At 30.1% G+C, this 27,483-nt stretch overlaps 1 protein-coding gene across 1 annotated transcript; it reads left to right on the top strand.

The window, feature by feature from the left end:
• On the top strand, positions 1–25,982 carry LOC145131121 (serine carboxypeptidase-like 18). The gene is made up of 14 exons (XM_079065852.1): positions 1–267; positions 1,089–1,234; positions 7,169–7,245; positions 7,544–7,666; positions 17,083–17,185; positions 21,911–21,948; positions 22,099–22,200; positions 22,329–22,414; positions 22,505–22,660; positions 24,803–24,883; positions 24,962–25,112; positions 25,309–25,422; positions 25,523–25,577; positions 25,759–25,982. The coding sequence occupies exons 1-9, from the start codon at positions 92–94 to the stop codon at positions 22,566–22,568; spliced, it is 915 nt and encodes a 304-aa protein (XP_078921978.1). The 5' UTR covers positions 1–91; the 3' UTR covers positions 22,569–22,660; positions 24,803–24,883; positions 24,962–25,112; positions 25,309–25,422; positions 25,523–25,577; positions 25,759–25,982.
• Positions 25,983–27,483: the final 1,501 nt, after the last annotated feature.

The raw sequence follows: 27,483 nt of genomic DNA, 5'->3' as shown, positions 1-27,483 counted from the left end.
ATCACCACCGATAGAGCTAATAAAATTCACGAGTTCTTAACATTGTTGTGTGAAGTGAATAGTGTATGTACAACTATTTCTTAAAATCATCATGAAATCCGTTTCTCAATCTCTTCAACAATCTTGCAACCTATTCAACAAGTTGAGCACATCCATGTTGTTTGTGATGTTTCTTCTCAAAGTTTCCTCCGAGGTATCTGGGTCTAGGTTCCTTGTTAAGACACTACCAGGTTTCGATGGTGATCTTACTTTAACACTTGAAACTGGGTAAGAGTGTGCTCTTTGTAATATACTGTAATTTGGTTGACTCAATATGTTGTTTCTTGTTTATTATGTTTTCCTTATAATATAATTGAGTTGATTCAATCTGTGGTTGCTTGTTTATTATTATAGAAATCTTAAAAAAAGTCATTATATTTTCGGGTTATTGACTTTAGTTTTTAACATAAAAGTAGAAAAAACTTATAATTGTTTACAAATTTGATACTTTAGCCGTTAAACAAGTCACCTACCGGTAAAACCAAAGTATACTTGTTTTTCCAAAAATATGCTCAACATTCAAGGGGTTTTTTTTTTTTTTTTTTTTTTTTTTTTTTTTTTTTTTTGTGTAAAAGTAAGTATTTTATAATTTTATATTAATCTATTTTGTTATTTTACTAGAATATTATATTCTTCAAATAAACAGAAAATATTTATTGTAATCCTTATGTATATGATATTATAGGTGTGTAATTTTATTTTATTTTTTCTCTCTTTTTCTCTATGTGAGAGGGGATATTATTCTTTATTTTGTATCTTTCTTATCAATATTTTTTTAGATTAACTACTTTTTCTAAGTTTATAACAAGATATTGTTTGTTTGACAGATTAAAAAAAACTTTGTAACTTTTTTATTATTATAATATTATTATTAATTTCAAATTTATAGTTAGATAATAATTTATGTCAGTACGATTACAATAAAATAATATCCTTTGTTACAATAAGATTATTGAAAAACAAGATTTGTCGGATATAGAGATTACAATAATATTATAATAAGATAGTAGATATACTAACTCTTTTCTACAATGTGATTATGTCTTAAGTTACATTGGGGTAGGAGCATCTGATGCCGTGCAACTATTTTATTACTTTGTTGAGTCTCAAGGGGACCCACAGAGCGACCCAATCATGCTTATGCCCACAGGAGGGCCTGGTTGCTCCGGTCTAGTTAACCTTATGTCTAAATCAGGTACGTCAATCATTCACAACTTTTTTTTTTTGTCTTTTTTTTAAATATGGATCATTGAAGTACTCCTCCAATAGTATATGTTTTTTCATAATGTCAGATTGTTGGCATATCATTTTCCTTTTCAAATTACTACGACAGGAAATTCTTAAAATTTCATATGTTAAAGACAATCCATCATTTGATCTCCTTCATCAAATCAGGCTAATGCTTTGCTTATTGATAGATCCATGAATTATGAAGGAATGGTTTTCTTCTTAAAACACCTTGCTTTAAATGTTCAACTATCACCATCATTCTTGCATGAACATTTTCTTGGATAATAGATTTGAGAGCTAATAATCATATATGCTCTAACAACTTGTTTGTTGTTTCACTAATTAAACTTCTCAACCTCATCTCAGTAGGCTTCCTAATTGTCACACTACTATTGTTTCTTTCATTAGTGATATATAACTACATGACTCCATTATACTATGTTGAGTGTTATCAATTCCTTATTTCAAGTATAACTTGCTATCTATTACTAAACTCACAAACCAACTTTGAACTTTTGTTATTTTCACTAGTAAGGTTTGCATGAGATAGAACCCTTCATTGAAGGGTAATCTTGCATTTGGAAATCTTGGAACAAGAATCAACTATTTGTATTTTTCCGATCATAGATCAATAAAGTCAAATTTGTCCTTTAGTTGTTCTATATTCAAGTCTCAAACAGATGCTAATTATATTATATTGATATCAACTTTACATACACTCTGATGCCATCGTCATCTTGGACATATTCCACTGAATAAACTACAATTCTTTCTGTTATTCCTTAAAATTATCATGATAGTTCTAATGATCATCGTGTGTGTTTTCTCAAGCTAAAAAAAAGATTACCTTTTCAAAAAGTCTTTCGTATTTAAAGAACTTTTTAATTTGATGCATGTCAATGTTTGGGGACCTTACATGCATTTCACATGGACATAAAATTTTCATCACCATAGTTGATGACTTTAACTATCACACATGGGTTTGTTTATTGAAACATAAAAGTTATCCTTTATCACACATAAATACTTTTATCACACTCATGCAAATTGATTATAATAAATTTGTCAAAACATTAAGGATAGATAATGCTTATGATTTGGGTTTGAGAAATGAAGGCATTGCTTATTATCAATCCCTTGGTAAAATTCTTTAAAAGTTAACTCCTCACATGCCTCAACAAACACTGCAAGAATTTTTATTTTCAATATGGTATAGGATTTCATATTGGAAAAATGTATAAAGACTTTTGTCCATTTCATAAATCGAATACTAAGAATATTCAAAATTAAACCCCATACGAACTTTTGTTCAAATAAAAGATAGATTTGACTCGTTTGAAGTATTTTGGTTGCCTTTGCTTTTAGAACACATCTAATGTTGGAAAGTATAAGTTCATGACTCAATCATATCCTTTCATTCTTCTATGATATTCTTACGGTCAAAAGGCATATATATATATATATATATATATATATATATATATATATATATATATATATATATATATATATATATATATATATATATATATATATATATATATATATTGTTCAACTTGATTACATGTCGGATTCTTATTATATAGGATGTAAACTTTTTCGAAGAAATATTCCCAATCCATGCTCTAAAGATCAAACCTTTCAAGATTGGTTCAGCCATATATATATATATATATATATATATATATATATATATATATATATATATATATATATATATAGAGAGAGAGAGAGAGAGAGAGGGGGGTTAGGTTATTGTGTTCTAACTATCTATTATGTACATGTAGGATTGATTGTGGACCAATCATTTTAGTTATTCTAAGAAAGTAATTAATGTATATTACATGTTGAAGATATAATGAGCATTAATTAAATCTTCAGCTTTTAATATGCATTAATTACTTTCTTAAAATAATTAAAATGATTGTTCCACAATCAATCTTACATGCATACAATAGATAATAGAAACATTTGAACCTCTCTCTCTATATATATATATATATATATATATATATATATATATATATATATATATATATATATATATATATATATATATCAGTGTAACAAAAATCGGTCTATGCGGCGGATTAAACGGGGATTATTGTGAGGCACCCTAGAACTTATTAGGATTAAGTCTGGTTGGTCGGCTAAATCTGTGACAGCCAAAGATCGTGAAAGTCGAAGCGGGTGGTCCAAATCGATCCTAGGCGACATAATCGGTCAAAATTTAAAATTTTAAAAAAATTTTAATTTTCCACTGCTAAATAAAATTTGTAAATTTTTAAAATTCTAAAATTTGAAATTTTCAAGTATTATACCAAAATTTTCAAATTTTCAAACTTTAGATTTTTTAAAATTTCAAATATTATACCAAGATTTTCAAGTTTTCAAATAGAATCTAACTTTGGGAAATAACTACATCAAAGGAACTTGAGGCTTTAAATGAAAATGAAACATTGGACATTAGCAAATTAGTCAAAGGAATGTAGTCAATCTCATGTCGATGGGTTTATAAGATTAATTATCGGGCTCATGGATTTATTGAACATAATAAAGCACATTTAGGCTCAACGGTGTCGTTGAAATAATACCACAGGTAAGCTTAGGTGGCAGCTTTTTATTACCGCCCCTCAACCAAATTTATTACCGGTGGTAAGTTTCATTGATAAATTGTCACCGATCTCTCTCTTTTTTCTTATCGATGGAAATAATTTGTATATATATTAGGCAACTGCATTAATATGTTGTACTTTCATGCATTAGGAAATACATAAAAGTGGCGGTTTTTAATAGCCAATAAGAAATAGACAAGTAAACATAATATTTTTATTTAACACCCTTCTTTTTATTTGTATAGACAAAAGTTTTACCATTGGCAAAAAAAAACTATCACACTCCACTCATAGACAAATTATGGTAAAAATAATAAAAGCTTATGTGGCATCTATGTGACATATTTTTATCATTGGTAAAATCATCACCACACCCTTTAGCCTTAGTGGAAAAGGGTTCCACATTCAAAAAGAAATTAATTACCATGAAAAATTCTCTCATATAGTTAAATTCAATAAAGTGCATTGCATGATTTCTTTGGTAGTTAAACATGGCTTGAAAAATCAACAAATGGAGGTTAATAATGCTTTTCTTCATGTAGATTTACATGAAGAAGTATATTTGAAATTCCAACTTGATTTCGAACTTGAATAACTATCTCTTGTTTTTAAGCTAAATAAATCATTATATGGATTAAATCAAGCTTCTTGTTAATGGTATTTTAAACTTTCTACTGACTTACAAGACAAATGATACACACCCTCTCCTAATAACCATTCTCTTTTTCTTAAGAAAACTATTACCTCCATCGTAATCATTGTTATTTAGGTAGATGATATATTGGTTACTAGATACAATCTTCAAGAAATTCCAAGTACTAAGCATTATTTGAATGAATGTTTTCAGATCAAGGATTTGAGTTATATTCAATATTTTCTTGGACTTGAGTTCAAAACGGTTTCACATGGAATTGTTGTCCATCAAGAAAAGTTTATAAATGGATTATTATCACCATATTCAATTGTAGATTCTTCTAATGCTTCTACGTCTCTCTATACCAATACGTAACTTTTGTTTACAACAACTGATCTAATAAAACATCCTACCATCTATTGACAACTTAAAGGAAAATTGATTTTTCTTTTGCATAATTGACTTGATATTTCCTATATTGTTCACTTATTAAGCCAGTATAATAAAAAAACATGCCATGATCATTACGATGCAACCTTAAATGTTCTAGGATATCTTAAAAGACACTTAATAATGGTCTATTTTTTGACAGCGAACCCATATTTCAAGTTAACGCATTTTGTAATAGCGATTAGGTTGCATGTCCTCTTACGTGAAGTTTTGTGAGTAGCTAATTCATTATATTTGGAGGTACTTCCATTTCTTGGAAGTCCTAACATGTCTTTGCCTCTCTTTCATCATTTAAGGCTGGATACATGAGGATGCATCATGTAGGTGTTGAACTATCATGATTAAGTTGCTTATTTGAATAATTACAAGTTCCCAATACTACTCCAATTCGTCTAAAGTATGATAATCGAGCTCCAGTCCACATTACCAAGAAACTAGTCTTCCATGACAACATAAAACACACTGCCATTTCGTTCGAAAGAAACTACACATTGGCTTGATTTCATTATCCCATGTATCTACCAAGAAAAATTTTCCAATGTATTTAGTAAACCTTTATATGGGTCTCAACATATTCTCCAGCTTGAGGGGAGAAGGGTTTTAGCTTGAGGGGAATATCTGGTACATAAGTTGTGTTCGGATGCCATTTTGGAACCATACCCTTCGTGCTTTGTCGTAAATTTATGCTAAAAAACCTATCGTGTCTATTCTGAACATGCCAAACACCCCTTTCTTGTGGATCATATTAAATTTGTATAACTCACACCCATATATAAATTTCTATTAGCTCTAACTTCCAAATCACTAATTTTAGTGGCTAGACCTTTAGAGTGATCGGTTACTAATCCCCTCAACGCCCGTTTTTCTTTCTTCTTCCTCTGTTTTTCTATTTTAGACAACTCAATAACAATATAACACAAATAACACTACAAGAAATAACGCTATTATAATAGTCCTTTAGATGGAAAATATATTAGTCTAGATTGGTACATTTCCAACAGAAGTTTGTTAATACAATTCATAACTTGGTTTTTATTAGTGAAAATTTGCTCATCTTTGCATTGAATACTCAAGTTTAATGGGGGCTGATATTTCCATTGTTTTTTCTTATTCATCCACTGATTTTTAAGAGAAATTGACAATAGTGCCCTTGTTTATATTTGGAATGTAATTATGGTGTATGTTGGTAACTTAATATAATATCTTTTTAATTATTTTGTAATAAATAAAACATTTAATTAACCCACCACCCCCTTTATGTCAGTTCGTCTTCCCCTCTCCTCCGTACCTTTCGTGAACTCCCATGTTGAAGACCTGCAACACAACAACACAACATAGGTGCAATCTTATAACTCTTTGCCATCTTCGATCGATTCCATTCGGAGACAAAGCTCATCCCAAAAAGCCATTCCACCACTGCCCCTCCGACGTCTTCAATAAAACCTCCCACCCCGGCCGACAGAAAGCATTAGATCGGCAGCCTTACTCGTCACCGAAGATGAAACCTCAAAGATCTCTTGAACCAATTAAATCTTGAACTCTTCTGCAAATCGAATCTTGAAAGTTGGATTTGATTTTGGTGCTTACATGTGGTTTTCTTGAAGACGACATTGTCGATTTTTCTGGTGGTTTTGAAATGGTTTTGCTGGTAATTTTGGAATTTCTGGTGGTTTATTTTTTTTGAAGTGGTTGTCGATTTTACAGGCGGCGGCAGAATGAGCGGTTTCCGTCGACGGTGTGGGTTGTAGGTCTCCGGCTTGCGTGTAGCAAATGTGACTATGGAGATGGTTAGCGGGCGAGGGAGAAGACTAGCAGAGATAAAGAGAGCGTGGGTTAAATTCCTCTTTTATTTATTACAAAAGATTTGAAAAAATTATATTAACATTGACAATAATTACCATCCAAATATAAACAAAGGGCATAATCGTCAGTTTACTTTTAAAATCGGTGGATGTATCAAAAGTGGAAGTGGAAGTATCAATTCCCAAGTTTAATAGAATTATGCTATTTGTTCTAAATCAACAAATGTGTACTTAATAGAATACACAAATATTTAATGCATTAGTGATTGTGTATATAGGTCCAATTAATATCAACTATTTAAATTCTACTTGGGAGAAGCAAACGCTCGAGATAAATCAACAAATGTGTAATTAATAGAATACACAAATATTTAATGCATTAGTGATTGTGTATACAGGTCCAATTAATATCAACTATTTAAATTCCACTTGGGAGAAGCAAACGCTCGAGATAAATTCTGACAGTTGGACAAAGGTGTTTACTTGTAACCATGTAATTTACTTCTTGTAGTAAATGTTTACTTTTCTAAAAGAGGAACATACGCTTAGAAAGAGGATTGGTTTGAATATTAGCTAGCCGAATTTGAGTTGATATAGAAGAGGAACATATGCTTAGAAATGCTTATTTTTGGTACATGGTCATAATGTTTTTTTATTAATTCATATGTTTACATGTGTGTCATGTTAAAATTTACAATATGTACGATTAAAGTAATAATCCAAATAGTACAGTTGATATTGACATATATAATGAAATTATTATTCCATTTTAGGTGGCCAGCATAATATATCTTGATTTACCTGCTGGGTGTGGATTCTCTTATGCAAAAACTCCTGAAGCTTACATAACAAACGATACTTTTTCAGCTACACATGCATACCAATTTCTGAGGAAGGTAACTTATGAACCGAATTATTTAATTTTCCATTTTTTAGTTATATAACACATCAGGAGTAATAGGTAATAAAACTATTTAGCTATCATGTATGCGATATGATCCTTTTTTCAATGAAAATGGGTTGGCTACTAATTGTATAACTGAGTTCATTGACAAATTTAATTATTACTATAATTAGTAATTGTTGTATATGATATGGAGTACGTCCATTGTCGTTTTTGTATATTTTACCTGTTGACACATCTCATATTGCCTTTATTTTGTAATTAATGGAATATGAATCACATATATTCATTTGAATTACACATAAACACCTTGGTGGCTCACCGTGGAACACTTGGGCACCCCATAGAGAGGTCTCAAGTTAAAAGGGTTTCAATCAAAGGTTGGCCATATTGAGGAGCCGCACTTGGGTGGTGGGGAACCTTTTTTTTTTTTTTTTTTTTTTGTGAAACTTTAGCCTAAATGTCTTTCCTCTTTTCTCACCATTTTCCATGCCTCCTTCTCCCTTTTTCGTATGTGGCTTCCTCTACTGAAAAACCTTTTGGTATAACAAACATCAAAGCCTTCATTTTGTCAAACCTTGACCTTGATGAACTCAACTACAATGCATGGACATTTTGAAACTCACTACATGTGTTTTGGAGTTCTTGGCCATCTTGATAGCCCCTCAAAACCAAACTTTGCTGATTATAATGACCTTGATGAACTCAACTACAATGCATGGACATTTTGAAACTCACTACATGTGTTTTGAAGTTCTTGGCCATCTTGATAGCTCCTCAAAACCAAACTTTGTTGATGATAATGACGAAAATAAACATGACTCACTCGTCAAGTTATGGGCTTATGACACCATCTCCAAAACCTATCATTTAGATAATATTATAGAAATGAGTTTCTACTAATTCAGTTTGGGACAACCTGAAAAGGATATTTCACGATAACAAAGATGTTGGGGTTTACCAACATGATCAATAGACTCCCTTAGAAATTTGACATATTGTCGACAATATCTGCACCAATTTCCTCTTCCTACTTTCCTTCAAACATGTTCCATGCTACTCCGAGAAGAACAATTCTTTTCCACTAAAAGGTTTCTAGTCCAACGGTATTAGGTGTTGCATTCCCTCTGTGAGGTTGAGAGTTCAAGTCCCGTTGTGGACATAGGTGACTTTAGAAGTGTTAGGTTAGAAGTAGATTAGATATGCTGGTAAAAAAATATGTGATTTTCCAAGGATGCACTATGATCTTTTCCACTAAAAGGTTTCTAGTCCAACGGTATTAGGTGTTGCATTCCCTCTGTGAGGTTGAGGGTTCAGGTCCCGTTGTGGACATAGGTGACTTTAGAAGTGTTAGGTTAGGAGTAGATTAGATATGCTGGTAAAAAAATATGTGATTTTCCAAGGATGCACTATGATCTTGCCTCATCTCCTACAATCTTATATCTAGGTAACCCAACCACCAACTTTAGCATGCCCTAAAATCCATCCAACCAACACTACTACCATCCAAACGATCATTAAAATTTCAACAAAAAAATTAAATCTTGTCAAAATAATGGCAACCGTAGGGCCCTCACGACGTTTATAGCGTACATGCCCATATTTGTAGTGACATCAGTTTTGGCTGGCCTTCCTGGTCCATGCCAAATGTCACAATCCAATAACATCCAATGATACTCTCGACTCTACCTATGGCATCGATAAATCACTATAAAATCACCTCCTCTATGTCTACTACAAGAACCCTCTTTAGCCGTGGTTCCATGGGCGGCTCAACCATTTTGGGGGCTTAAAGCGAGCCAAAAATTTGGGACCCTTTGGCCTTTGCTATACTCGGAAGATCAATATGTCGCAAAAATCAAAATCGGTAAAAAAATGCAATGTCATTTTAGTTTCATGAATGCAACGATCATTGATTTATTCTTCCGCTTCATTTATTTTGTGGTTAACGAATTAGATTTTTTAATGAACTAAACTTTTAGACTTTGGAAAATATGAAATTGGGGGCCCTAAGCCCTTGCTTAAAAAAACTCAACATAGAGCCGGCCCTGCGTGGTTCCCTCTAGTTTCTAGCAGTTAACTAGATTTATTTTTTAATTGTTTCAGTCCCTTTGGTTAATCAGTCGATAATGGGTTGTATGTGGATATGGGAGCCACCTTACACTTACCATCATACACACGTATGAATATTACCATTTTTAATAATTATAATGCTTATTTTATAATGATTGGTAATGTATTGCCAATCCATGTTATTAAAGCTGGTCCATTAGTTTTCCGTGTCCATGGCAAGATGAATAATAGTGTCCCCATGTTTGTACTATTCAATGCGCTGAAACTTGCAAAAATCACCTAAGGAGGTGCTTGGAATTACTTAATTAAAACAACTCATGTTTTTTCACAGAACGTATTAACTTATCTGATACCAAAACGAAGTTCTAAAAATATGTTTTGATTAGCTTATGCAGCCAAAATGCAAAAAGCTAATAAGTTGTTATTATTGATTAACAAATTCAGCTTATACATATAAAATGACCAAAACAATATCCTTATAAATATCATTGTCTTATTTGTTTTTCTTTCACATATAACAATTTATTTTTTACCACTTGGAATAATATTTTTGACAAGAAACTTTATCAGCAAGAGAAAAATGAAATGGTTGCTCATTATTCTTCCCTTCTCCTTTTCTTCCTCCTTAATCCCCTTGGAGGTTTTTTTTTATTTTTTTTATTTTTTATTTTTTATTTTTAATTTTGATTCCACGTACAATAGTTGATATAAAATATACAGGGGAAAACATTAAGTAGTTACTCAATCCACCCAAATTTCTTCATGTGGCCATTTGTTCAGTGTCATTTATGGGAATTCATTAAGTACTTACTCAATCCACTTTGTGAAGCATACGTAAAGAGGATAACTATTACAAAACATGACTCCAAGTTGTTGTTGTCACTAATTAGTTTCATAGAAAACCCAAGATCCATTCTTCCTGACTAATCTTTCAATATAAAGCATGTGAAGGAACCAAACTGAGCCCCACTTGTTAATCATGAAAGAAAATAGCAGATTTTAAGGTCAAAAACACAGTAGGCCATTTGTTGACTATGATCATAATAAATCAATATCAAAGACATATGTTCAAAACAAATATTGTTAATGGGAAATGATATTGATGTTCATAAGAACTATAAGTCTATAACCAATCAGAATTTTAAGGTCAAAAGCACAGTAGGCCACTAATAGCAATTCAAAACAATGAAACCCCTTTTTTATTATCAACTTCCTTCAAAAATCAATCATGAGCATGGTAGCACCAATTGAAAAAACAATCAAGCAAATAGGTATGCAAAAAAAATGAAAATAACTAATCGAATCAGAAATTATCAATAGTAAAACGAACAACTAATTAGAACCCACTAATTAGTGATTTCAATAATCAGTTAATTAGCACCCACTATAAGAAAAACAGAATTCAGAATAAGAAAATTGTAAACAGGATTCTCAAATAAGAAATTGGAAATTACCTCAGGCTCAAATGTCTTCATCGTCCTCAAATTTCCATATCAGTAACATCACTAATCAAAACTGAGAACTTAGAAGAATCACTAGGTACCATTGATTCAATATCAACATAACTTAGCTTAAAATTTGTAATTTTTAGTAGGTCACAAAGTATGTCGATTCTTTAGAAGCTAGAAAAAAATGCTTTTTGTGTGAGATTAAACATTGAATTCAATCAAGCTCTATCGATGAAATAAGAACTCCAAGAGATCATTAATGGCGTCGCTGATGTTACAGAGGTTCCTGTTGCGTGATGATTTTTGTGTGCTACAAAAAGTTCCCTGAAGTTTTTCAAATGAATATTGGGATACCCTTATATGGAAATTCTAAGTTTAATTAGAGTTCTAAAAGATTGTACCTAAGCTTCATGAAAAATATTATGCAACTTAAGGCTTCCACTAAATCCTAAAGGTGAATAACCAACAAATGGAATATCATAGAGGTAGGAAGTAAGATTGTTGGAGCCTTGGAGGAGATATTGAGAATAGAAATAGATTTTGAGAAATTTGTGATTGTGAGTAATGATGTAGAAAATATATATTGGGAATATATATATAATAAAAATTATATATATGTAATTTTCTGAGTTGAATCGATAAATTACATAATTTGGGTGAAGCGGTGAAGGATTGAGGTATAGTATAGACACATTTGGATAGGGATGAGGTATATTGCAAATCGATGGAGAGGGATGCAATGGAAGTCACAATATGTGAGCGGGTATGATCGGAGAGAGGGGAAAACCGATGATTAGGGAAGAAGACCAAGAAAAAGAAATTGGTTATCTATGCCTCAAATTAACTCGGACTATCCTCGTATGTTTAAATCTTACATGTTTCATCCCTTGGACCTTAAATAACTATATGACCATTCCCGATTTCTTTTTTATTACTTTTTAGTTTGTTTATTATTTTTAATATATATATATATATATATATATATATATATATATATATATAATGGACCACCACACCCCATCATAACCTTCAACTCAACCCCACTCTTTGTGATTTTAAATATGTTCTTCAAATATTGAGCATCAATCACCATAGCCACACCCAAACCAAAATCGGTAACCCCCCTAAGCTTCTCCGGCCGCTCCCATCTCCTCCATCTACGTCGCCTTCGAGGTGTAGAGCGGCATACATTTTCTGATTTGGCAATCAATGATGGCTTTCGCGGTGCAGATCGACGAGGGAGATTAAACCTACAATAGGTTTGCGTGTGTAAACACGAACCCAAAAATTAAAACCGAATTAAGAACACGAACACTAAAACTATTTTCAAATCTAAAATCATTCACATAACGCTGATTTCGAACTTGTTTTTTAAGAAACCCTAGATCGAACCTAAATCTAGTTCATCCATGGCAGATATGGAACATAAAGTTTTGATGTTCGATTTCCTTTTCTAAACTAGGCTTGTGTGTACCTTACGTTCTGGTTTTTGATGTTTGGGACATACGTGGAGGATCATAGACAGAAAGATCGTGGGAGGTGACGATAGTCTGTATGTGGTGTTTGTTGGAGAGAGAGAGAGAAAAAGAGAGAGAGAGAGAGAGAGAGAGAGAGAGAGAGAGTAGGGGTCGATATCTTGAAGAAGAGATATCTGGTTTCTTGATGTTCTCTGGAGGAAGATGACATTGGTGAGGTGATGGTTGTAAGAGGTAGCGGTCGCCGGAGTTGAGGAGGTGACGGTGGTGTGTGGTGTTCTTCAGGTTTAGAGAGAAGGGGGGGATACTAAAAGTTTTATAGGTTACAAAAAAATATGTGGCGAAAAAACTTAACCTTAAGTTCACATGCAACCTACTGGATCTAAGTTTTCTATATTGATTGCAACAAACAATTGAATATCAAGAACCCTGGGAATACTCTACTATTTTCGAAATTCATAAAGGGTTTTAGGTTTTACATACCTTTTGATTATTGTAGTAAAAAATCAAACATTTCCTTATTGAACAAGTTTCAGAAAGCAAGCACCAGAAATCTTGTGCCTCAAATGGTTTGTACCCAAACCCTAGCAATAGAAGACTTGAGAGGAGAGGGGAAGGAGGAGGTGATTTTCGGCTTTCTCTTCTTGAGAAGGAGTGGTCAAAATTATAAGCCCCAAGGCTCCTTATATAGTTGAACAAGGAAACCCTGGATAACCCTAATTTGAATATATACTATTATCTCAAATTAGGTAACTATCCATATTCCTGATTATCCTTAAGGATTAATCTAGAAACCTAAGGAGGCTTCAAATTTTCTGCCAACCCTAGATTAATCTAGAATCCTTCTCTTGTTCAACTATTGAAAAATTACAACTTAGGTCCTTGCACTTTTAATTAATCCAATTAATCCCAAATTAACTCCAATTAATTTCTGATTAATTATTAATTAAATAATACTATTTCTAATTAATATATTAAACTAATAATATATTAATAAATTATTTATTGCTATTTATTAATCTTATAATAAATCAATAAATCAACATCTCTCTCTAAAAAGTCATTCTGTCAATTACTAGTTTTGAGGGCAACCCAAAAGGACTCTGCTTTTAATTTAAATATATACCAATTTAGTTATTGGCATAGACACCTAATCCAACAGTCTCCCACTTGGATAAGTCTATAACTACAATTGCAAGTATAACTTCTAAATAAAACATCAAAGGAGTGCTTTCCAAAGCAACTCCAGACTCTGATCTGATCAGATATCGGTTCTAAGATAAGTGATCAAATATTCCTTCGTTCTACAAGATATTGTATGGACATGAGACATGGATTATAATCAATCTCTTGTCCAAAATTATGTTTCCTGATTTCCCGATTTGTGATGACCTCATAAGACTTACTAATTGAACACATCAATCTAGTCATGGTTTGGCCCAATACTATAATGTCAACACCAAATCACCGAGGGGCCCAAAGATATCGCTATTCCGTTAGGGCAAAAGGAAGAAATAATTTTTGACTCATACGCTTGTATCTTTTACTCACCAAATCATGCATGCCACTACGTTTTATCACATCATGTTACTGATGTGTTTACGTAACACAAATGCACAACCGGATTGTAAATTACAACTCATATATCTCCATCTTAAGAATATAGGATGTTATCGTCTCAGAATTACTCGTGATATAATCCATGGAGTAATTCTCTGAGCGTGGGTTTATCCAATATTCAAAATCTCCATTTTTCTAAGTACTTATGAATATTGTAGCAGCCATTGCAATGTCTAATCTTTATAGACAATCTACAGTCTATTCATGACAGTATTCAGGAAGTAAAACATGAAAAACGATACACAAGAATAAATAATTGAAAAAGGCAGTAACCATACTCATAAATAATCTCTATTATTAAATCACCAAAGTCAAATACATTTATTTTGTTACAAGTCTCAAAAATGTCAACTAACTACTAAAACTAATATCATCTCTCAAGCCTATGCTCCTAGCATGTTGGTTATGCTTAACCCTACTCAGAGCCTTCGTGGAAGGATCTGCAAGATTATCTTATGAGGATACTCTCTTCACTATAAGACGACCTTCTTGAACCCTATGTCTGATGTAATGGTACTTTCTGTCGATATGATTGGATCTAGCATGGTCCTTAGGTTCTTTGGTCAAATCAACCGCGCCTTCATTATCACTGTAAAGTTCCAATGGCTACTGAATGATTGGGGCTACACCAAGATCTCCGATGAAGTTCTTCAACCAAGTCGCCTCCTTTAATGCCTCACTCGTTGCGATGTACTTTGATTCACAAGCAGAATCAACCAATGTATCCTGCTTGGAACTCTTCCAAGAAACTGCTCCACCATTTAGCACAAACACCCAGCCTAACTGAGAACAAAAGTTGTCTCGATCTATTTAAAAGTTGGCGTCACTATATCTAGTTACTCTTAACATATCACTGCCTCCAAGGACTAAAATAATATCCTTCATCCTCCGTAGATACTTAAGTATGTTCTTTAATTGTTTGTACCAAAACCCTTGCAATAGAAGACTTGAGAGGAGAGGGGGGGGGGGATGCGGTGATTTTCAACTTTCTCTTCTTGAGAAGGAGTGGCCAAAATTATGAGCCCCGAGACTCCTTATATAGCTGACCAAGGAAACCCTGGATAACCCTAATTTGAATATAATATTATTATTATCTCAAATTAGGTAATTATCCATATTCCTGATTATCCTTAAGGATTAATCTAGAACTCTAAGGAGGCTCCAAAATTTCGACCATCCTTAGATTATTCTAGAATCCTTCTCTTGTCCAACTATTGAATAATTACAGCTTAGGTCCTTGCACTTTTAATTAATTCAACTAATCCTAAATTTAATTCCAATTAATTTCTGATTAATTATTAATTAAATAAAACTATTTCTAATTAATATATTAAATTCATAATATATTAATAAGTTATTTATTGCTATTTATTAATCTTATAATAAACCAATAAATCATCCTCTCTCTTCAAAAAGTTATTCTGTCAATTACTAGTTTTGAGGGCAACCCAAAATGACTCTGCTTTTAATTCAAGTATATACCAATTTAGTTATTGACTTAGACACATAATCCAACAGATACAAACTTAGGTGGGGTAAGGTAAAGATAGATGGTGAGTAGTGGTGGAAGTGGAGCCTATTTTTGTTTTAAAATTAAAAATTAAAAATAATAATAAATATTATTAGATTAACTGGATAATAAATACACAAGGGCATTATGGTCATTTTAAATCTGGAACATCCTAAAACCACAACAACTTCGTCTTTCAGGGATGAAGCATTCAAGTATAAAACAAACGATGGATGGTCCGAATTAATTTTTGAAAATATGGACTAAACATATATTTTAACACTTGTAGGAGGGACGATTCATGTAATTTACTCTTATCTACTCTAATAATTTTTATTTGTTATATGTCACACTCCTATTGATTTTTCCACATATCATTTTATGGTTATTTTAAATTAATTTTTTTTTCATTTTATTCAAGTCAACATTATATTTTAATATAATACTTGTAATAAATGTAATAATAAATGAATATCAATTTTATTAATACAACTTTCCTTCTAATTTTAAAATTCCTAAATCGAAACCCAATTATTTCTTTAGCTTATTTGTTTAAATTAAAAAAATAAATTAGCACTTTAATTTCAGTAATTCAATAGTTTTTTCATTTTTCTAATAAATACAAACTTTTAAAAATGTTTAGATTTTCATATTTAACTTTTATTCTAAATGAACTCCCATTCTAGTGCCAAGTCGAGTATTGTGTTTTTATCAATGCTATATTCTATAGACCATTTTTTCTTTAGGATTCTTCTTTAAAAAATTCTGTCACTTTTTTCTAAAAGCCACTAGTATGTATCGCAATAACCTTGATGTGGTTTATCTCTTGTCCAATCATATTCGTCTTCAGAAGATGAAAATAATTGAAATAGGAATTAGTTTTTGTTGACACAAAGTGGTTGTTTGTGATGTTTAGGTCATTTGGGTTCCATATTGCTTGTAGTACGCTGATACTTTCACCAATGGCCTTCCTTTCCAAGTATTTTCTTATTTTTTTTTTTGGTCCAGTGATCATATGTACAGTCTTTGGCATATTTCAAACAATAGGGAAATATTAAAATACTTCGTTATTATTTTATTGTATATATTGGTTGATGGATATATTTGAATAGCTTGACGCATTTTTTCATCTCATACTATATTAATTCTTTAATTAAGGGAAAACGAATTAAAATAATTCATTTGAATTACATTAATGCCATAAAGCATCAAGAGCACATAACAACCGATCTTTTTAATATAAAAACTAATATCAATGCTTTTTCTATGTATATTCAAACAGTGGCTTGTGGATCATCCAAAATTTCTCAACAATCCATTATATGTTGCTTCAAGTTCCTATAGTGGTATACCGGTGCCAATAATTGTTCACAAAATATATAAAGGTACACATATATATATATATATATATATATATATATATATATATATATATATATATATATATATATATATATATATATATATATATATATATATATATATATATATATAGGGTTAGGTTCATGTGAGACGACCTAATTTTGTGAAACCGTGAGACGCAATCCTAGCCATTCATTTGGTAGATAAAACAAAAAACATTTTTCAAATGCAAAATAATTGAAAATTTTTGAAATTTTTTTTTTCAAATATTATTTTCGGAATTTATATTTTCCAAAAAAAAAAAAAAAACTACCCAAAAAAATAAAAAAAAATACTTTTTTTTACATATTCTAGTAGAATAATAGAATATTCTACATATCCGAGAAATCTGGTATAATATTCTAACATTCTAAAAATCACATTAGAATATTTACAGTGTAATATTCTATTAGAATATTTCACGTATTTTTCAAAAAACAAAAACGGTAATTTTTTTTATTTTTTTATTATTTTTTATTTTTTTAAATTTTTTTAGATAATTAAAGTTCCGAAAATAATAATTAAAAAAAGAATTTTTGAATTTTTCCTTTTATTTTGCATTTTAAAATTATTTTAGATTTGGTCTCACGGTCTCACAAAATTAGCATGGTCTCAAATGAACCTAAACCTATATATATATATATATATATATATATATATATATATATATATATATATATATATATATATATAGGTTCAAATCAGAACAATTATACACATGGCCGGTCCAAAAATATAGTAGTGCTAGGCGAAAGGAAAAATAGGCCCTTTAATTTCATAAATATAATAAAAACTAAATGGAAATTAGACCCATCGTTATAAAATTCACAAAATTCACCATTAACATTAAAAAACAAATTATAGTGACAACATTACAAAAACAACTAATTTAAAGAAAAATACTTCTAGTATTTTAAAATGCATTAATTTTTTCTCTATATATACCATTTATTCTAGAAAATTTGGGCCCTTAGAGACATGGGCCATGGGCGACCGTCCGGGTTACTCATCGTCTGGGCCGAGCCTGATTATACAATTGAGATGCGAGAACAAATCCGGTACACTGGAACGTTTAAGCGGCAAATTTGTAATATGCGAGAATATTAAGTTCTCTCGTTGCACCGGTACGCGAAAGAGTTTTGTGGCAAAAAGAAAATGTGGTCCATAGAACCTAAACCTATATATATATATATATATATATATATATATATATATATATATATATATATATATATATATATATATTGAAAACCATTGTAAACCAATATTTTCTCGCAAACAACTTCTAAAATGCGAACTATTTTTTCCCAAATTTTTTTTTCTATAAAACACATCTTACTACTTTAAGTCGAACATATTTAAGCATTTTCGTAAATAAATTACAAAAAAACGTGTTTATATGAAAAGTACATATGTGCACATATGGCAAAAATACACATATTCGTAAAAAGTGCACACATCCACTCTTTGTATATATACGTTTCTTTTATGATTTACTAGTTTATAACCCGTGGGAACCACGGTTACAAATTTTATTAAACTTTTATAGTAAAAAATTAAAATTATTAATCAATTATTTTAAATAAATTATTTTAAATATATTATTAATTAAGAGGTTTTTTAGTTATGTAAAGTTATAATCATTGATTTAAATAAATTTGTGAAATTATATCATTTTAAAATTTGTATTAATTTTTATTCTATTGTTATTAATTTAATTTAATTAAGGTGAAAATTTTAAATTTTGAAATTTAAAATGGAGAATGAATATGTTGACAAATAGTATGCATTAATTATGACGGATAATAAAATGACACATGACAAAAGAGGAATAAAATATGCATTAATTAGGATGATTAATACGGTGATACATGTCAAAAGAAAAATAAAACTATTCTTTTATTAGAATAGATAGATTTGTATATCATATCTTAAATATGTCTGACTTAATACATTACATTACTTTCTTTTCAAAAAAATCATACATAAGAGTTCTCATTTTAAAAGTAGTTTATAGAAAAATATTGATTCTTAAAAGATCAAGAATATATATATATATATATATATATATATATATATATATATATATATATATATATATATATATATATATATATATATATATATATATATATATAGGGAAGAGTTATTTGGAAAAAAAAACCCTAAAAAAACCCGCATAAAAAAATACCTAGACATTACAGAACTTTTTTATCAAAAAATCGCAGCCTTTTTGACAATTTCGCTGAAAAAAAATAAAAAATCAATTTTTTTTATTTTTTTTTTGTAAAAAAAAAAAAAATTTTCAAAATTTTTTTCAGCGATTTTACGTTAAAAGCTGCGATTTTTTGATAAAAAAATTCAAAAAAAAGTCTTGTGATCTCTAAGTATTTTTTATGCATTTTTATGATTTTTAAGGTTTTTTTGTTTTCCATAAAACCTAAACCTATATATATATATATATATATATATATATATATATATATATATATATATATATATATACACACAGTGGCGGACGCAGACTGTTTTAGTAGGGGTGTCCCTCGTACTTCAAGCGGGTGCACCTAATAGAAAAAACCAAAAAAAAAAAAAAAAATTTATACTGCGTGCCGGAAATTGAGCAGTGGCCCGGGACCCCAAATGCTCCACTAATGTCCGCCACTATATATATATATATATATATATATATATATATATATATATATATATATATATATATATATATATATATATATATATATATATATATATATAAAAGAAAACCCCATAGTTTTCTTTTTAACAAACATATCCGATACTCAACAATATTATATTTTTGGTCCTTAAAAGTTATCCACATTTACAAATTTGGTTGAATTTATACTTTTTTTTTCTTTACATATTTGGTTGAATTTTCTTATATATCATTTTATATATCTTTTTTTATTATAAATTTTTTACCAATTTTTTTTACAACCAAATTGTTTTATTTTTAATTATTTTTACAATTTTCTATAAAAATTATATTTATAGATTTGATTACATTTTTTAAAAAAATGTTATATCTTATGTATCCATCTAAACATTCTTTACAAAATTTTCCAAAAAAAATTTATAACTTATTTTTTTGTTATTTATTATTAATTTTTCAAATTGGACAACTTCTTTTTACAACTTAGTTTTTAGGAATTTGATATTTTTTTTACACTTTAAGCTTAATACTAATTGTTTTTATTTAATCTGACTAACTTTACAGGACTATTAATGTAAATGATGTATTTTTTTCGGCTCTATGTTTTGGACTGTCATGCTAACCATCCATATAGAGGAGTTATGAATGAGATTGGTCAACCCATGTTAACTCTTAAGTATGTATAGCTATATAATTTCATTTATTCTTAAAGATGACAATTGTATAACACCCACCCAAACCCGAAATTATATTTTTGGTCCTTAAAAGTTCTTCCCTCTAAAACATCCCTTTTTTTTTTTACAAATTTGGTAGATTTTTTACATATATAATTTTCCTCATATTTAAAAGTCTTTTCTCCAAAAAAATTTACAAAAGTAATCGTTTTCTAATTCTTTTTACAACTTTATTTGAATTGTTTTTATAAATTCGGTTATATTTTTTATAAAAAAATTATTTCTTACGTTCATCTAAACATTGTTTACCAACTTTTTCAAAAAAAAAATATAACTTTCTTTTTGTGTTCTTTATTTTATTTTTCAAATTAGACAATTTTTTTTACATCTTTCTATTTTAGGAATTTTATATTTTTTTTAACATTTTAAGTTTACTATTAATTTCTTTTATTTAACTTAACTATTTTTAGTGGACCATTAATATAGATGATATATATTTTTGGGTTTATTTTATGGGCTATCGAGCTAACAATCCATGAAGAAAAGTTATGAATAAGATAAGAAAATTAGTGTTAACTGTCATGTGTCCTTAATATAACTATATGATTTCATTTCATTGCCCATAACAACAATATATTTTTATTTCCTAACCAACCCACCACAATATTGGGTTGTCTTTAGGACAACCCTTAGAATTTCCTAGTATATAAATAAATAAAACAAATGTTAGATTATCTTGACAAATAATCAAAAGGCATGTTTTTAAATTAAATTATTATAACAATCTTTAAAAAGAATATCAAATTTTAAAATTATACAAAATTTTATTCACTCACAACTTGGTGATAGAAATCGTTGAGAATTTTCTATTCAAAATAAATATTTATTTTAAATCATATTAATCTAAAATTTTGTTTATGAACCTAAATCGGTCGTCATAACTAATAAAACTGCTAAAAGTTGAAACATTATATGTATTTATTTTCATATGGTTCATGATAATAATAATGTTTATCAAAATTTTAATTTAGTATAAAAACGTTATTTTATAATCAATGAGAATGACCAAGTTATTTTCATATTATTCTATATTTTAATAAAATAATTTTATTTGTATGCAACGATGTGGGCATTTGCTTGTGTGGGCATTTGCTTGGTTCTTAATTTCTGGAAGTTCTTTGTATTGAGCTAGCTCTCAAAAAAGTAGTCTGGTTTGTTAAAATTTTATAATTATTATTTTACAGTGCTTTCAAAATACATAAGAATCGACTAAAGATTTTGTTGACTAAATTATTAATATCTTCGGAGGGAGATTATTTGGAGATACTTAGGTGATTAGCTTCTTGTTGCACACTTTGTAGGTAATGAAGTTGGAGAAATGCCAAAAATTAATATCAAGGTACAAATTGACCAATCATTTTAATGAGTCAGATTTCTTGTTAACTTGTTTATTTATTGTTGAACTTGATTGCACCGCATTTGATCATCCCTATGTAATCCTTTCTCGTGTTCATGGATAACTAAATTTGCTAAATGGTTTCCAACTTAGGGATATTTGCTTGGTAATCCTCTAACAGACATAAATGGTGACTACAATTCAAAAATCCCATATGCTTATCGAATGGCACTCTTATCAGATGCAATCTACAAGGTAAATAAGTACAATTATGTTATCCGCTAATACATTATATCCTTTTCTACACCTTCCTAGTTGCTATAGTTGCTTGCACAAAATGAAATTCCAATATGTCTAGGACTTAAGTAGCATACTTTTTGTAGTCAACTCAAGAAAATTGCCACGGGGAGTACTTTAATGTAGATCCCAACAACACTCTATGTATGCATTATCTTCAAGTGGTACATAAAGGTACATAAACTAGACTTCACTTTGGATTATCAACTAAAAATGTCATCATGGGAATCTGTATTCAGTTTAATCCTTTTTTTTTCTCATAGTGTCTTGAGAGAATTAACACTGAACATATTTTGGAACCTCATGTGACATTGCAAATACCTTAAATTCCAATCTCTATAGGAGGGGTTTAAGATCTTTTGAGAAAAGCTATAGGGATATTTGGACGTTACCTCAAGCTCATATACAACCATGTGAGGTATTACTCTATCTTTCTATGTGAGTTATATGCTTATGTATTATCCCGCCCCCATATTTCCTTTATTCAAGAAAAAATAAGTACTTGAAGATAATAGTTATAATTGTTTAAATCCAAACAACATGTGAATATTGTTACCGATATTTTGCAAAACTTTTATTATATTTCCTTAAATCAAAGGTCATAGAGTTTGTGTCCATCATAATATATAGGTAGTTGGTTTAAAAAAGAAAACAATACTTTGAGTAAATTACTGAAATCGTCCCTATGGTTTGGTCAAAATTTCACGTTTGGTCCCTAACTTTTTTTTTTGCACTCGGATCATCCCTATGGTTTGATTTCGTTGCGTTTTTCGTCCCTATGGTTTGGTCAAAATTGCACGTCTGGTCCCTAATTTTATGTATGTAAGGGACGAAAAATGCAACAAATCAAACCACAGGGACGATCCGAGTGCAAAAGAAAAGTTAGGGACCAAACGTGAAATTCTGACCAAACCATAGGGACGATTTCAGTAACTTACTCCAATACTTTTAAGGATATTTCAAACTTAAAATTAAAATACATATGGGTTGGGGCATATTCCTTTTTTGCACGGAAAATATTATGTATTGTTGCCCTTAGGAAAAATATATTTCATCTTTGTTTCAAAAAATAATTCAATTTATGTTGAATTATGGAATCTATTATGCCCCGGACTATATGTAATTTTAGAGTCAAAGTTGAATAATTGGTACTTCTAAGATCAAACCAAATACCCAAAGTCGTATTTAGGACAACATCGCAAAAACTCATGATATCTAGCCTTTTGTTGTTTGCCAGCGAAACATTCCTACTATAGTGCCTAAAATTATGCATTACACTTATGGAATGACTAACATGAAACTACATACCTGATTAATAGTTTTCAACATAGAAAATAAGATCATGATCAAGGGAAACAATCAATTTATGTGTTTCACACAATCAAAATGATTGACTATGTCCATGCTGAACACGAGAGAGAGAGAGAGAGAGAGAGAGAGAGAGAGAGAGAGAGAGAGAGAGAGAGAGAGAGAGAGAGAGAGAGAGAGAGAGAGAGAGAGAGAGAGAGAGAGAGAGAGAGAGAGAGAGAGAGAGAGAGAGAGAGAGAGAGAGAGAGAGAGAGAGAGAGAGAGAGAGAGAGAGAGAGAGAGAGAGAGAGAGAGAGAGAGAGAGAGAGAGAGAGAGAGAGAGAGAGAGAGAGAGAGAGAGAGAGAGAGAGAGAGAGAGAGAGAGAGCTTTTGTTATTTCTATTAAATGCCTTTTGAATACCACCTTGAGTTGTATAAATTTAAGGGATATAAATACCAGTTGTTCGACATAAAATTGTCAATAAGTCTAAACCAAAAAATCTAACAAAATACTGGTCCATGACATATTAAAGGTGAATCTGATATATATGAACTAGCCGCTATATAGTCAAATGGTGAATCAATCTTTGCAAATTAACAACCTCAAGATACAAAATAGACCGAACCAACATGAAAATATTAAAAAGCTTGAACTAATCAATTCTAAAGTAGATCTTCGATTGCACACCTAAGCCAGTTTGGTCGCCTTTGGGCCTTCCCAATCTACTTGATAGCCATAAAACCTTTATAGTTAGCCTGTTAATGTAAAATGATTATCCTAATCATGTGATGCAAACTTTTTTTCATCTTTATTTTTTGTTCACATATTTAATTATGTATTTGTTGTTCTAGAGCCTAACATTTTAAAATATATGGAAATAACCCATATATTACGCTTGCAACTTAAATTTGTGTTAGCTAGTGATGGATAAAGACAGATTTTTTAGTTAACTAATCAAATGGATAATTATCTACAATTTAAATTTCAAAACTCGTTTTGGACAATCATTTAAAGTTTGATTATGTTTTTATTTGTTTTTTCACGAACGTTGAGAGTATATGATAGCAGTATGTTGATATTAAGTTCAGATTAAAAATACAATCATTTACATAATCATTTATCTTGTTCGGTATTATGGAGAAATTGATTTTATTTTAGAACAAAGATATAAATTGTCATGTCTTATAGGTTGTCATCCGACATTTTTACAAGAATTAATCAATCATTCTTAAAATGTTATGATTCGTATATTTTTTTATCTTTTTTCAATAGTTGGCCCAGGAAAACATCAGACGTTACATTCCTGCATGGGCTAATCGCAATGACGTTCGAAAGGCTCTTCATGTCTCTGAGGTTTGTAGTTCATGTGTAGTTATGTTCATGTCTGTTTTGATTACAATATAGGATATTAATGACCCTGGTGACCACCAGGAACTTGATGATATAGAATGGGTGCGATGCAATGAAAGAATGAAATTTGACTTTCATAAAACGGAAGACATACCTTATAATCACAATGTCCAAAGTAGTGTTGCCTATCATAGACTCCTTACTACCAGAATTGTCGCGCTCTTGTATATAGGTATTACCCTCTTTTAGTTATGCCTCTTAACTTTTCATTAACAATTCCTATTAGTATCTTATATTTACACTTATTGTCGTGAAACTAGAGTTGACTTTTAGTCGATCCTATTCATGCATTCTTGTTGTATTAAGAAAATTTAAAAGCAAAAAAACATCCATTTCATTTTGACTTGTTTATGTCATTGTTTGACCAGTGGAGATCATGACTTGCTTGTTCCATATTTGGGTACATTGAAGTGGATTGAATCACTAAATTTGTTAGTCACAGATGATTGGAGACCATGGATTTTTGACGAGCAAATAGTCGGGTTAGTTGTGTTTTCATTAGGAGCAACATAATTTGTAATCATGAAATAAATGTGAAAATAGTAATATTTCAATGTTGTACTACTATCTTACTTTTTGCAGATACACCATGACATACTCAAACCACAACTACAACTTGACGTTTACTACTATAAAGGTGAGATATCTTCCTCAAATGCTTCTTCTCTTCTCATGAAGATTGTAATATATGAGTATGTAAAGAGGTTAACTATTTTTGTAAACCATTAATTTAGTTTGCTATTTCTATAAGGTAAAAGAAGCATTTTTCTTGTTATCATCATATTGTATTAAAAGTTAAACTTTTATGGTGTTCAAAGGGAGAAGGTCACACACCTCAAGAGTACAAGCCGAAAGAACATCTAAGCATGATTAGGAAATGGCTTGCTAATGATGTCCTCTAAGAAACATTTACTGTGTTTCATGTTTCTTTCTTATCTTATATGCATCATAGCTTTTATGTTTATACTCTATATAAGTCAATTTCAACTAATAATGTAACGTTTTTATACTTTATATAATGCATCGCAGTCTGTATGGTTGACCTTTTGTGTTGACATTAAACCATTCTTCAAAAACTGTTGAAGAAACTTGAGAAAGTTGATAATATGGGGTGTGTATATATATATATATATATATATATATATATATATATATATATATATATATATATATATATATTCCTACTATGGCAACACTTACGACATTAGTTAAGAATTTGATTTGCGATCCCTTAACATAATTTTCATATTAGTAAAAACTCCACAACATGGAATTAAAATGATTTGTACAATATTATGTTAATCTAATGTTTTGTGCAAAGAGAATTGCAAATGATATCTCCACATTATTTTTAAGAGTATGTATAAATGGCCGCATAGTTGGTTATTGCAAGAATTGTTGCCTATAAGTCATAACTATGAATATATTAGTAGAATAGATAATTTTTTTGTTTATCCAAAATGCATATCTTGTGATTTTAGGGATCATAAATATACTTGTATATCCGTGTGTTATTATTTATTGAGAAGGCAAGGGAATATTTGACGTCTATTATGGTATCAAAGCTATAATTTTCAAAAATAAACCTACCTCTTCTCATCTTTCTTTCCTAACAGTTTTCATTATTATCGTCGCCGCCTTCCTAAAACCCTTTTTATATCTAATATGTATTATAGGCAAGGGAATTGTTGCCTATACTTCATACCATTTCAAAATAATAATCTTTTGTGTTTTATTTTCAAAACATTTGATTTTGCTGAAATTTGGTCCCAATTAAAACTTTTTATAAATATGGGGAACACATTATATGGGGGATACCAATGCACTCAGCCATAAGAAAGCATAAACATACAACTAACTATTACAATACATGAAAAAGTATAAATTATGATTTCAAAATTCAACGTCTATATGAGAAGTCTCATATGTCCCAAAACCCATTGCTAGTGAAACTAAGTCACTATATCCCACCTTCGATACATGGGATACATGTTATTTAAAAAAACATAAGACATAAAGTCTCGTAAGCTATATAGGGTTGACACACAATTCTTATATTTTGATAACCTTTCTTTTCCAAATCACTTTCAAATTCCAAACATATATTTTCCTAATTATAAGTATATACATACTTTTCTTTCTAAAAGGTAGGTTCAAATACATTTATTTCCAAAATGCAAGTTGTAACAACCATAAAATTTCAGTAAAATTTAAACTTTCCAAAACAATCCTTTTCTTACAGAAGTGTTTACAAAACCGTAGTTTCCAAAACATTTATTTAAAACCGAAATCATATACGCATAGTTTTCAAAACATTAACATTATCAGAGTTTCCCAGAAACCATAAGTCCAAAACGCGAGGATGTGTATGGTCACGCCTTCGCCTTGCCAAAACATCTGAAGCACCTGAAACAATAAACTGAAACCGTAAACACAAAGCTTAGTGAGTTCCCCCAAAGTACCAACACGCAAACAGTAACACACATACAAATAACAACATGCATATAGAGTCTATAGTATGACTGGACCGCCCTCACCAGGCC

Source organism: Lactuca virosa, chromosome 8 (assembly GCF_052849685.1).
Source record: "Lactuca virosa cultivar CGN04683 chromosome 8, Lactuca_virosa_CGN04683_v6, whole genome shotgun sequence".
NCBI classification, from domain to species: domain Eukaryota; kingdom Viridiplantae; phylum Streptophyta; class Magnoliopsida; order Asterales; family Asteraceae; genus Lactuca; species Lactuca virosa.
This window is presented reverse-complemented; position numbering and strand designations above follow the sequence as displayed.